The sequence below is a fragment of the Sorex fumeus genome, unplaced genomic scaffold, assembly GCF_029834395.1.
Source record: "Sorex fumeus unplaced genomic scaffold, SorFum_2.1 ptg000039l, whole genome shotgun sequence".
In the NCBI taxonomy this organism is placed as follows: Eukaryota; Metazoa; Chordata; class Mammalia; order Eulipotyphla; family Soricidae; genus Sorex; species Sorex fumeus.
In genome coordinates this window covers 11,700,230-11,713,569 of record NW_026606096.1, presented here as the reverse complement: position 1 = coordinate 11,713,569, position 13,340 = coordinate 11,700,230, and the positions used below count along the sequence as shown (strand labels likewise).

Sequence of the window (13,340 nt, the reverse complement as noted above, 5' to 3'; positions counted from 1 at the left end):
TTTTCTCTCTCTCTTTCTCTCTCTTTTGCGCTCCTGCAGGAGGACTCGGGCACACCATGCTCCGGGGCCGCCTGGACTGGGGCAGACTTTCGCACCCGGGTTCCTCGGCCTGCGCGCCTAGAGGCTGAAGCCAACTCCAGCCCACCGCGAGCGCGCCGCGCTGTGGGTAACCGGGAGCCCGGACAGTGCCCAGATGCCAGCGGTTCGCGCCTTTGATCGTCCGCCCCTGCAGACCAGCACCTGCTTGTGGTTTGAGGGGGCAGCATGGCACTAGAGTTGCGGGGTTCCAATTCTGCGCGGGCGTAATTTCGAAATCTTCGAGCCGCACCCGCGCCAAGCATCGGGAGGGAACTGATGTCCCCGTCCGCGCGGCTAGCGAAGAGGGTCTTTGGGGCAGCCACGCGCGCCTCTGGCCATGTCGCATGTCCTCGTGCACGGCCCCTGTGCATGGCTTTCTGAGGGGAACCGGAGCTGGCCGGGCTCGCTTTCCACCCGCGCACTCCTCTCTCACCCCTGTCCAGCCCCCGCGGGCCAGGCTCTCCAGAACTGAGACCTTTTGACTCCCAACTCCCTCGCTCCCGCCTCCGCCCCCGCCGGGGGTGGCCCTTGAGACAGCCGGACTTCGCCTGGCCCCAGCTGGGACCATGGTGTTTCTCTCAGGCAATGGCTCGGACAGCTCCAACTGCACCCACCCGCCCGCACCGGTGAACATTTCCAAGGCCATTCTGCTCGGGGTGATCTTGGGGGGCCTCATCGTGTTTGGCGTGCTGGGGAACATCCTAGTGATCCTCTCTGTGGCCTGCCACCGGCACCTGCACTCGGTCACCCACTACTACATCGTGAACCTGGCCGTGGCCGACCTCATGCTCACCTCCACCGTGCTGCCCTTCTCGGCCATCTTCGAGATCCTGGGCTACTGGGCCTTCGGCAGGGTCTTCTGCAACATCTGGGCGGCTGTGGATGTGCTGTGCTGCACCGCGTCCATCATGGGGCTGTGCATCATCTCCATTGACCGTTATATCGGCGTGAGCTACCCACTGCGCTACCCCACCATCGTCACCCAGCGGAGGGGACTCATGGCGCTGCTGTGCGTCTGGGCGCTGTCCCTCGTCATCTCCATCGGGCCCCTGTTCGGCTGGAGGCAACCGGCCCCCGACGACGAGACCATCTGCCAGATCAATGAGGAGCCCGGTTACGTGCTCTTCTCGGCGCTGGGCTCCTTCTACCTGCCGCTGACCATCATCCTGGTCATGTACTGCCGCGTCTACGTGGTGGCCAAGAGGGAGAGCCGAGGCCTCAAGTCTGGCCTCAAGACCGACAAGTCGGACTCAGAGCAGGTGACACTCCGCATCCACAAGAAGAGCGTCCCCGAGGTCGGAAGCGGGGGGTCCAGCTCCAAGAACAAGACGCACTTCTCCGTGAGGCTCCTCAAGTTTTCTCGAGAGAAGAAGGCCGCCAAGACCCTGGGCATCGTCGTGGGCTGCTTCGTCCTTTGCTGGTTGCCTTTTTTCTTGGTGATGCCCATTGGTAAGTCCTTCCACCACCTCTTTTTGCTCCTTAGGGTCTGCACCCTCTTTGCCTTCTACTTCCAGTCCAGACTCACAGTTGGGGGGTAGAAGAAAAAGGCTCTGCAATTCAAACAAGCCAAGTGAAGGCAGTGAAGAAAGGCTTCTGTGTAGGAACGTGATGGTTAATTCCTTTCTACTCCAGTCTCATTTATGTAATGTCCTAGGGCACTTTTTCAAGTACTGTAAAGTGGCTTCCAACTGTTGCAGATTAATCGGTCTCCTTAATAGGACTCCGATCACTTTCTTAATGCCTTTCAGGGTGTGTTTTAAATACATCTGACTTCTTTTCAACCTCAGCGTGCCTTCCAAGCACTTAAGCAGGGCCTGTGTGTGAAATGCTGTTCTCCTCTCTACTGTGAATTGCAAGTGCTCTTGGTCTGAAAATAAGCACCACACTCATTCTGAACAAATGTTTTCTTTGGTTATTGGATTAGATTATTCCTAAGGTTAGTTAAAGTGGTCTGTTATGCTCAATATATGAGCTATTTTTATTTTCTGGATCCAGCATGGTGAGCCACTGACAAGGGGGAAAATCATGATATTTATATTCAAGCCAAGCCTTAAAGAATTAATCATAACATTGCCAATAGGTAAATCCTTCTATCTTTATTTTCATGGTATTAAAACAAACATTAGTCTAATCCAAAGGCATTTGATAAGTTGCTAATGACACGGTTTAAAAATAATACAGTAATGTTACAAATCCAATTTTTGCAGATGCTAAATTAGCTGTTGTCAAAACTAATTAGCTCATTAGAAGTATCCGCAAGCTGATCTGTTTGGAAGCATATCCATCTCTGAAAGGGCTTCATGAGGTCCCAAAATGGTTTGCTATTTTTAGTTTGTAGACTCAAATATAGACAGACATTGGTTATCCACTAACTCTAGCAAAACACAGCCATGATAAAAATTAATGAAAGTTCATAACTGGTGCTTTAGAGCCAAATTTAAATGTTATGCCAAGTACTTTTATTTGTGAATTTTTATAATTATGACAGCTATTATTTATTGAGGGTCACCAGGGTTCCAGACATCTGGTAAAGTTTTTAAAATCTCAGTTCTCTCAACAACATAGTGAAGTATGCAGCCTTATTCTGAAATTGCAAGTGGGGAAAAGGGATTCTTCAGATTCTAGTACTTTCCTATCTAATCCCATAGCCACCCACAATCTGGTGCCATTTAAATGTGAATTAAATTACAACAGTATTCTGTTCTTCACTGCTACTAACCACATCTCAAGTGCTCAACAGCTACGCATGGCCAGTGACTACTATTTTGAACAGCAGGAATATAGAGCATTTTCATTACTTAGACATTTCTGACAGCTCTGCTAGGGAGACCAGTCTGAGTGCACACTACTTGGTCTTCCGTTATGCCTGTCCATCATTATTGCTTATCCAGCTTCCAAAGGCCAATCACAGACTGGAATTTACTGAAATAATACTCCTTACCTGCCTTTTTATATCTCACATTCTACTTCCTCTGAACATTTAGTCATCCGTTCATCCATTTACTCATCGAGGATTGTGGAGCACTTCTAAACACATAGTATAAACAAGGCAAGAAGAATCCTTGCCAATGTGATGTTTACACTCCTTGGGGGAAGATAGACATGAGCAAATGACCATATCCTAAGAAGTCAAGATTTAATAAGCACTATTTAAAAAGTAAACAGAATATGTAAATAGTGCGACAGGACATTGGGAAGTGGGTAGGCCAGGAAAATGCCTTTTGAAAAAGGTGACTTTCAACCAAGTCCTGACTGAAAATGAGGGGTGAACTTTGCAAAGGCAGGGAAGAAGAACTTTCTGATAAGAGGAACAGACAGTATAGAGATGAGAGTGAACAAACAACCTGTTCAAGGCAAGGCAAGGAAGCCATTGTGGTTGAGCCAGCAATTGAGGGGAAAGACATGTCGAAGAAAAGGCTGAGGATACAGACAAGTCAAGTGGATCTTTCAGATCAAAATAGAATTTGCATATTATTGGTTTCCAAAATATACAAAAGTAGTGTTCCTTTGAAACTTTTGGTAAGCAAAATGGTATAAAATCAAGATGCAATTACCATTAATTTATATGCAAATTTTTCAAGCATCCCCATACTCCCCAAATAACCTATCAAGTAATACCAAGCAATAAGCTAAAAAATGAGTATGTAATGAAAACAGAATGACATTAATACAATCTATGTCAAGTAGCTCCTGGGGAAGGAGTTGGTTAGGCCTCATATATTCTACATGGTCCTTGCTCCTCTACAACTGCTGCAAAACAGATACTGAGCTGCATCACCTTTTCCTCATTAAAATCATAATTTCTCATACATTTATTTTTGTTTTTTAAAATAGATACTGAAATTGGAAAGCCTATAGAACAAAGTATTATGAATGACTTAGAGGGAACATATACTTGAGTGTATAATCTCTGATGAGAAGCACCAATTAGTCATTTAAAGACAGATGAGATAAATATAATTGTGAATTTGGGGATAAAAGGGGAAGCTGGGCCACATACAAACTTGAGACTCTCCAATATATTTTTAGCCACAGAAATGGAGAGCTCTCCAAGACAGAGCATATGGAAAAAAACAAAAGGCAAAGGCTTCACATTAGAGCTTTCTGATATTTGGGGGTTGGGTAAAGGAGAAGTTATATGGAACTAAAGAAATGAAGAAAGAGTTACCAGGCAAGTAGGAGAAAAACTAGGAGTACATGGTATCCCTGAAGTCAAATGAAAATCTTCCAATGAGATAAAATCAGTAGTGTCACACACAGCTGCTCTGGTAAGTCAGAGAAGTAGGGATCAACGTTGTTCTTGGCAATAATGATTCCATTGGAGTATAGAAACAAAAGCCTGATTGTTTGCTGTTTGAAGAAAGCAGCAGAGAACGAGGGATAAGGAAAATACACAACTCTGGAAATGTTTTACTAGCCCATGAAGTAGGGAAATGGGGTACAGCAAGAAGGATCTAGAGAAGATTTTCAAAGGTAAGAAATGGTACCAGGGCTGGAGCGATAGCACAGCCAGTAGGGCATTTGCCTTGCACGTAGCCGACCGGGGTTCGATTTCCAGAATCCAGTATGGTCCCCTGAGCACTGCCAGAGGTGGTTCCTGAGTGCAGAGCCAGGAGTAACCTCTGTGCATCGCCAGTTGTGACCCTAAAAGCAAAAAAAAAAAAGTACCTCCTGTCTATATTCTAATGGGAATTAATGGGAATTATGGATTGGAAAAAGACACTGATGGGATAGACAAGGAAGAAATAGGATTCACTGCCCAAGTGGAAGGTTGAGAAGTCACTGGAATCCAAGGGCTATGAGCACCAATGCAATAACATATGGAGAATGGGAAATAAATATCTCTTCAAAATATATGTCTTCAATGAACTAAGAACCAAGATAATCAGTTAAGAGGAGGAAGGATTTAGTGATGATGGTTTTAGGAGCAAAAAAGAAGATCTTTATTCCCTTTGAGGTAATAAAGTATACAGATGATAGAAATTTGGACACCTTACTTGAAACTGATGATCATATATTTATTTAAAGTAAAGCCATTATTGCTCACTGATAGCTAAGGAGCTCATGGTTTTAAGGAATATTTTTTTTAGTGAACAAGAGAGTTTTTATTTAACAAATCTCCTTGTGGAGATTTGAGGGGAAAAGGAAAGGCTTATGTATTCAAGAGAGAACATGGGTTTCAAGGGAAAGCAGAAAGACACAGCAACAAGCAAGGGAGATATGTGTTCACGGGAGAACACAGGCTTAAAGAACAAACTTGTTTTGAGGAATATTACCAGTGACTCTTTTCTAGAGACCACAATAGAGGGTGCTTGAGGAATCTTATAGAGCTGGTTAGCTCTTACAGAGCTCAGGTGATGATCAGTGATTTGGGAGTTTAGGAGTGGTGACTCAGCTATACAAGGACATGAACCTGATGGGATAAGTCCTGAGATCTTCAAGTGGAAGAAGAAATTTCATCTAATTATAGCCTCCTTCTTGCATTGGCTGTCTTGGAAAAGAAGTTGCATTAAGGTGAAGAAGCTATTTCAGTGGAGGGGTCTTGTGGTATGAAGAAAGCATTCAGAATCAGTGGGTCCTCTTTAAATTCTAGTAGTTGTGGTAGATTAAAATTAAAAATTTAGTTAACAGCATCCAACCATGCTGCCCAGTAGAAAATAAGATTCCTGAAATCCTATAAACTTCCTGTATAGCATTTCCTCTTTAAAATTTTTTTTTTAAATTTTTGCTTGTTGGGTCACACCCGGCATTGCACAGGCGTTCCTCCTGGCTCATACACTTAGGAATTACTGGCGATGTCGGGGGACCATATGGGATGCTAGGAATCAAACCCGGGTCAGCCGCATGCAAGGCAAATGCCTTACCCACTGTACTATTACTCCAGCCCCAACATTTCCTCTTGACATCAAACAAATAATAGGTTATTTCTTCTAGGACTTACTGACTACATAAGAGTATCAGACCCTAAATTATACGGAATAAAAATATTAACAAATTGTATTACCCCCTGTACTCAAAGGTCTCACAATCAATTTAAGAAGGTGAGTTCGAAGTAATTGAACTGGAGAGGGGTTAAGGCACTTGTCTTGCATGTGGCCAATATCAATTCAATACCTGGCACCAGTATGGCTCCCTGAGCACCACCAGGAGTGACCCCTGAACACAGAGCCAACTAAGCCCTGAGCATCACTGGATCCAGAGTGACACCCACCACAAACAGAGAAGTTATCACAAATCTGTTATTAGCTCTTAAAATAATATTACAAATGCTGAGGAATCTAATAATTAAGTCACTGAGAAAACTTCTAGAAGTATTGTTATTGAGTGAGCAGAGATTGAAAGAAGATAGCACTACTTCTGGACTACCAGTAAGATGTTGGCTTCTTTTAAAACTATCTTTAGTACATTTCAAGCAAAGTGTGTTGGAAGAATAAATACACCATTTTATTATCATACACAAGGGACATGAACTCCTAAGTATGATAAGTAGTCTCTTGAGGAGTAATGATCAGTCTGTACTAGGCTGCCAGATAATAGAGGGATTTGTAAGAAACTTAAAGCAGAAATGAAAAAAGACAAATACCAGATGATCTCACTTATCTGTGGGTTACAGAATAACAGGACAAGGGAATGCAAAGTTCCAGAGGGGGAATAACGAGATTAAGCTGGTCCCTAGATTATACAGTGAAGGAAAGAAACTGAAGGGGGAGGGGAAAGTAAGAGGTGTATGGAAGATTATGAGGAACAGGAACCTGGGACACTTTGGCAATGTAGAGGTGTAGAGGTGTTATATAACTATAAATTTGTACCACAAACACAAAACAAGCCAACACTGTCCTCCCATTGTTCATCGATTTGCTCGAGCGTGCCCAGTAACGCCTCAATTTTGAGACTTGTTGTTACTGTGTTTGGCATATTGAATATGTCACGGGTAGCTTACCAGGCTTTGCCGTGAGGGCGAGATACTCTCAGTAGCTTGCTGGGCTCTCTGAGAGGGGCAGAGGAATCGAACCCGGCTCAGCCGGGCTGGCTGTGCACAAGGCAAACGCCCTACCACTGTGCTATTGCTCCACAGAACAAACAAACCTCAAAGCATGAGATGGTACCCCATATAAACCCCTGAACCCACTCAGCAATGATTCCTGAGCACAGAGCAAGGAGTAAGCCCTAGTGCTGCCTGATACAGTTCCCAAGCAAAACAAAGAAACAAACAAAAAACAACAACCAGGTTTTAAAATGTGCTTTTCAAAAAGACAGTCTTGGAGGTAGGAGGGCAGCTGGGGACAATGGTGGAAAGAAATTGACAGTAGTGCTGGGATTGGTGCTGGAACACTGTATGCCTAAAACTCAACTATGAATAACTTTGCAAATCACAGTGCCTCAAAAACATTTTTTTGTGGAGCTGAGACCCAAAACACATACCCATATTAGGAACAATTGAATGATTGAGTGAGTGCTTTTCCTTTTACTCTAGAAGACTCATCTCTGAGATGACTACATAGTCCCACACTTCCCAGCTTCTCCCTACAAAGATGGGTCGACTGCCGAACTACATAGCCGTTGTACTTGCCTACTTGCTTCTCAAGTCTAAGTCTTATTTAATCTTGTTTTCTTTTTATATCCTGAATGTTTGGTTGAAATTGAGAAACCTTAGGGCAGCGGGTAGTTATATTTGAGTTATCAGCCATTTAGACTTTGTACTGAATGCTTTTAGAAAGCTAATTTTGATCATAGAGAGAATAGAGAGCATGTTAATGTTAACCTAAAGTCCCATTGCATCATCTTCCTATATCTTCCTTTTATCTAAAGTCCACTACCTGGAGACAGTGGAGGTGTTGAATAACTATATATTTGAACCGCAGAACATCAAACCTGCAAGCATGAGATGGCACCCATATGACCCCCTGAATCCCCTCAGCTCAGTTGGTTGAGTGTAAAAGAATTGGTGGGGAATTTCAGCCTGGGCTTCTTTTTTAATAGTAACATAAAGGATGTTGTGCTGTCCAAAGAAAAACATACATATGTATAAATATACACATATATACATATATATAATAACATACTCTTGAAGATGCCAAAATTACCAGAGGTTTACTGTTGTTTCCCTATAAAGGTACAAAGAGGTACAAAGAGACTAGGCACCTGATTCTCACGAAAAGGTTGTTTTATTTAGATAATGGTGTGGAGAGAATTTAAGAGCTATTATGATTATTTTTAAAATAAGGAATCCATTTTTAAATTATTCCTGTTGCATCACAGAGCATCCTAAAATGGAACAGCTTAAACAATAACCATTTCATGGATTGTGATTGTGGGTCAGGGATGCATCGAGGCCAGCTCTCTGTTGGTTGGGCCATCTTCCAGAATCGGCAGCTTTCATCTTCCAGTCTCTGGAACAGTATTCTTGCAGCGTGACAATTGCTTCCCAGAGATCCAGAGCAGAAACTGCCAGGCCTTTGCATGGGTAGGCCCAGAGCTGGCCCAGAGTCAGAGCTGCCTCATTCCTCAGTCAGAGCAAGTAAGTGGGGCTCAGTGTAAGTTCAACAGAGAGAGAACAGACTTGTTGCCTGGAAGTTGAGTTGCTGTGCATTTCAGAGATGGAGAGATTGTAGCCATCTTTTGAAATTGGAGCATCTTATGTCTCACAAGCATATCAAGTAACATTACTTCTCATCCACCAGTTAAGATAATCTCATATGCTTTTTGCAATATGATGAGAAAAAACAGTTGGGTCCTTTCCCTCCTACAGCCTTCATCTCCACAGGGACATGGTTATTAACCAGAAGAACACATTAACAAATCCAAAACTTGGACCAGGGTTCTAGGACAGGGGTTAGGGTACTGAGTGCGTCCTTAGAGGTTTCCTAGGTACTGCTGGGTGTCTTTTCTGGTGTTAGGGCACCACAGGCCCTAACAGCACAGCCTCAATCAAATGATCCAACTGGCCAAAGACCAGGATGTGGCACAGAGGGGTCTCGTAGCATGAAAGGCCCTCATCAGAAACAAACTAACAAATCCAAAATTGTGTATAATGAAGAGTCATGAGTAGTATCTTGAAAAGATAACCACGGACCATGGTGGTTCTGGGAAGGAAAGGAGAAAAGGTGTGAGTGTGCTAGAGAGCTTGATCTCTGAGATGAGAGCTGTTGAACTTTGAAGAAAAGTTTGGTGACTAAAATGAGGTATGAAAAGATAGACTAGGACAATAAGGTAGGGCTACCTTGGTTATTCTGAGGATTTTTCAGATGTTGAGAGTGGCCATACCGGAAAGATTACCATATACTATATCAGATTAAACTGGCAAGATAGAGAGTAGGCAAAATCACCATTAGAACCTTGTTTTTTAATTACCAATTGTATTGGCCTAACGTTGGGCTGGAGCGATAGCACAGCAGGTAGGGAGTTTGCCTTGCATGAGGTCGACCCGGGTTCGATTCCTCCGTCCCTCTCAGAGAGCTCGGCAAGCTACCAAGAGTATCCTGCCCTCACGGTAGAGCCTGGCAAGCTCTCCATGGCGTATTCGATATGCCAGAAACAGTAACAGCAAGTCTCACAATGGAGACGTTACAGTGCCTGCTCAAGCAAACCAATGGGAGGACAGTGCTATGGTGCAGTGCTATTGGCCTAGTTATTTATACCATCTTGTTATTTTTTAAAAATTTTTATTAGTGAAACACCATGAGGTACAGTTGTAGACTTAGAAATTTTTGTGCTTGGGTTTCAGTTATACAATAATCCAGTACCCATCCCTCCACCAGTGCCCATTCTCCATCATTTACATTTTTAAAAATATTTTTGTTAGTGAAATACCATGAGGTACAGTTGTAGATTTACAAATTTTTGTGCTTGGGTTTCAATTGTACAATAATCAAACACCCATCCCTCCACCAGTGCCCATTTTCCACCACCACAGGTCCCAATATCCCTCCCACTTCCCATCCCCCCGTCTCACCCTGCTTGTTACTCTTTAATGCCCATAAGATCTATAGATAAACTTCCTTTTTGACTTCTTCTACTTCTATTTGTTTATTAAGGTAATATTGATTTATAAGATTGTGCATGTTTTAGTAGTATGGATTCTCATACCTCTTCAAAATGTGTTGTCACATTTTGAAAGTAGCAATTTCCCTTGGCCACAGTCTACTGTACACCCCTCCTCCAATTCACGTACTCCTCCTCTGCTGGTGAACTCACCTATGACCTGAGTCCAAGGGTTTAGCTTTTTTTTTTTATTTTGTATATTTCTTTGCTTTCTTTCTCTGTGCCCCATGCATGAATGAGCTCAACTGGTATTTGTCTTTCTCCTTCAGACTTATTTCTCTTATGGGACCCTTTTCATTGCCACCCATGTTCCAGCAAAAAGCAAGGTTTCCTTTTTGCTTAAGGCCAAGTTGTACACCCTTTTGTGTAAATACCACATTTTCTTTATCCATTTATCTGTCATGGGGCACTTAGGTTGGATCCATATCTTAGGTTGTATCCATCTCTTGGCGATTATAAATAGCCTTAGTGCAAGCTTTTGCTTTTATCTGTAAATGAACAGGAAGAGGATATCTGAATATCAAAATCGGACAGTAGTTAGACCTGTTGGGACACCTTTACACAGGATGGGTAAGAGCTTTCCTGCCAAATATAATCTTTCTAAAATGCAGTTGGTTATTTTAATTTTCATAAGCTGCCACAGAGTTCTGGAATATCTCTTTTGCCATTGTCTCTGGGGCAGCTTTATAAGGAAACCTTTCTCTGATCACAAATAGTATAATCAAACTTGACTTTAAGTTAATTTTGCTTCTTTCCGCAAGACGAATCTGTCAATGAAAATTTGCCATCATGTTCATAAAAATGTGCTGCAGGTTCAGGAAGTGTCTTCAATCCCTTCAAAGAATGTTTTGAACAACAATAAATCTCCCAAGTAGACTACACATTTCAAAGGTGACACATTTAGTGAACTATGGTGTGTTTACTTGCTTCATATGTTCAGCTTCATTTGTGTGGATTTTTTCTAAGGCATTTTCTTTATCCAGAGGATATTTTTCTTCTACTCTATAGTTTGTATACTGCAGACTGCAACCTGTTTATATACTCTCTGGTAAATTCTGCTAGGCTGGTGACATTACTTTTTTACATTAGTGCAGTCTAGTAAATATTTTACTTCTCTTTTGCATTTCTATTTCTATGTGAATATTGTATATTGCTTTATTGTGCTGTTTTGCCATATTTTATTATGTAGTTTATGATAAGTTCATAAAGAAAATGGTGAAATTTGGTTTCTATGCTTTGTAGTTGTTTTAATAACATAGAAATCATGTGTGTTGAAGGTTTGAAAGAGCTGGCCTGTAAAACATTTGGGCATAGCTCCTTTTGTGGATGCAATTCTTTAAGACTGATTTCTGTTTCTTCCAAGGATGGTAGTCTATTCTGATTATCACTTTTGATAATCTTTGTTTTCTTATTTTCCATTCTTCTGTCAGAGGTTCAATACTTAATATAAAACTCTATATGAAATTCCATATTTTTCAAATTTTTTTCTATCTTCTTATTTCCTTGTTGTATACACAGGTTTTATTTCTTTTTCTCTTTACTGAGATTTCCTGGAAGGTTGTATATTTTGTTTTTCATAGATCCCATGTCTTGGACTGAGTAATCATTTTAATATGCATTTTAGTCTACTATTTTAATCTCTAGCAATTTTTAAACTTTCTAGTTATATTTTGTTACTTTATATTGGCTTGAGTAGGTTTTTGGCACATATATTTTAGATATTTTTGGTCTAAGATTAAAAATCACAAAAGCTGCACATTTCATCTAAGCAAACAAGTTTTTTCACTTATATTTTGCTAGGAAATTCGCTTGATCTATATTTTAAATTTTTTAAGGTTTTTTTTGTTTTACTTTTGGGTCAAACCCAGCTATCCTCAGGACTTCTTCCTGTCTCTGCACTCAAGGTTCACTCCTGGCAGGGCTCTGGTGACCACAGGCTGTACTGGGAATCGAACCAAGGTTGGCCCGTGCAAGGCAAGTGGCCTACCCTCTGCTATGTCTCTAGCCTGTGTTTTCACTTTTAGCTTCTCTTTGTCCTGTGAAGAAAGAAGAAAATCTGTTATACTGTTGCTGTTGAATTCGAAGATAATTAGCATTTCTGTGAAGTGAATAGTTTTATTTGGGAAATACAAGAGCAGAGAGAGAAAGTTAGTTCCATAAAGCAAAGTAGGAGAAATTATGCACTCTGAGCTAAAATGTTGAAAATCCAGAATGGACTGTGCTATTGATAATAATTTTTATCCTCTATTTAAAAACTTCTAATTTTCTGAACTATGGTCAGAAAATGTAAGTTAAGTAAAATTTCTATTTGTGAAATTTATTGTTACTTTGGGGGATTAATATATCAATAATATGCATTTTGATGGATGTAATGCTTAATAGATCTATATATTAACCAAACTTTATTAATGTTTTTTTAAAATATTCTTTATCCACTATTCTTTAGCTTTATCCTTGTGTATCACCTACTTTTTTGTTAAATATTGAGTAAAGTGTGGTAAACTTTCCCACTGCTTCTGGGAATAATTCTTCCAATTATTTCTTATATTCTTTATACATGCAGGTGTTGATTGATACTCCTTGTATCAATCCTCAATTGATAAGATTGAGACAATACTATCTTCATTTAAAAATAGTTGAGAGGGTTTGAGAGAGGATATTAGTTATAGAGCACATGAGTATGAAAGATACCAAGTTTTATCCTCAGCATCACTAGGTGTGGACCAGGTTGCCTCTGAGCACTAATGACTTGAGAACTGCCAAACCTCTTAGCTTTCTTTCTTTCTTTCTTTCTTTCTTTCTTTCTTTCTTTCTTTCTTTCTTTCTTTCTTTCTTTATTTGCTTTTTGGGTCACACTTGGTGATGCACAGCAGTTACTCCTGGCTCTGCACTCAGGAATTACCCCTGGCGGTGCTCAGGGGACCATATGGGATGCTGAGAATTGAACCTGGGTCGGCCGCGTGCAAGGCAAGCTCCCTACCCGCTGTGCTCCAGCTCCCCTCTTAGTCAGCTTTAACCTCTACAAAAATAAATATACAAATAAAAATAGATACTTTTTCATGTTTTTCTTTCCTTGATACATACACTATTTAAAAAAATTGTAATCATTTTTGCTAAATTGCTTTTGCATTTGGAAAAGTACTTCCATCTTTTTAAATATAGAGTGTGTGGAACCCATTGGATTTTTCATGTTTTGTTTTGTTTGGTCACCTATTGGGCTG

General features: G+C 41.3%; 1 protein-coding gene across 2 annotated transcripts in view; it reads left to right on the top strand.

The window, feature by feature from the left end:
* Nucleotides 1–382: 382 nt before the first annotated feature.
* Nucleotides 383–13,340, top strand: part of ADRA1A (adrenoceptor alpha 1A) — a 102,097-nt gene continuing 89,139 nt past the window's right edge. For both annotated transcript variants that reach the window (XM_056119001.1, XM_056119000.1), the window contains exon 1: nucleotides 383–1,527. In XM_056119001.1, coding sequence (XP_055974976.1) covers nucleotides 645–1,527 — 883 coding nt within the window. In that variant the 5' untranslated portion in view covers nucleotides 383–644. The remainder of the gene's footprint in view (nucleotides 1,528–13,340) is intronic.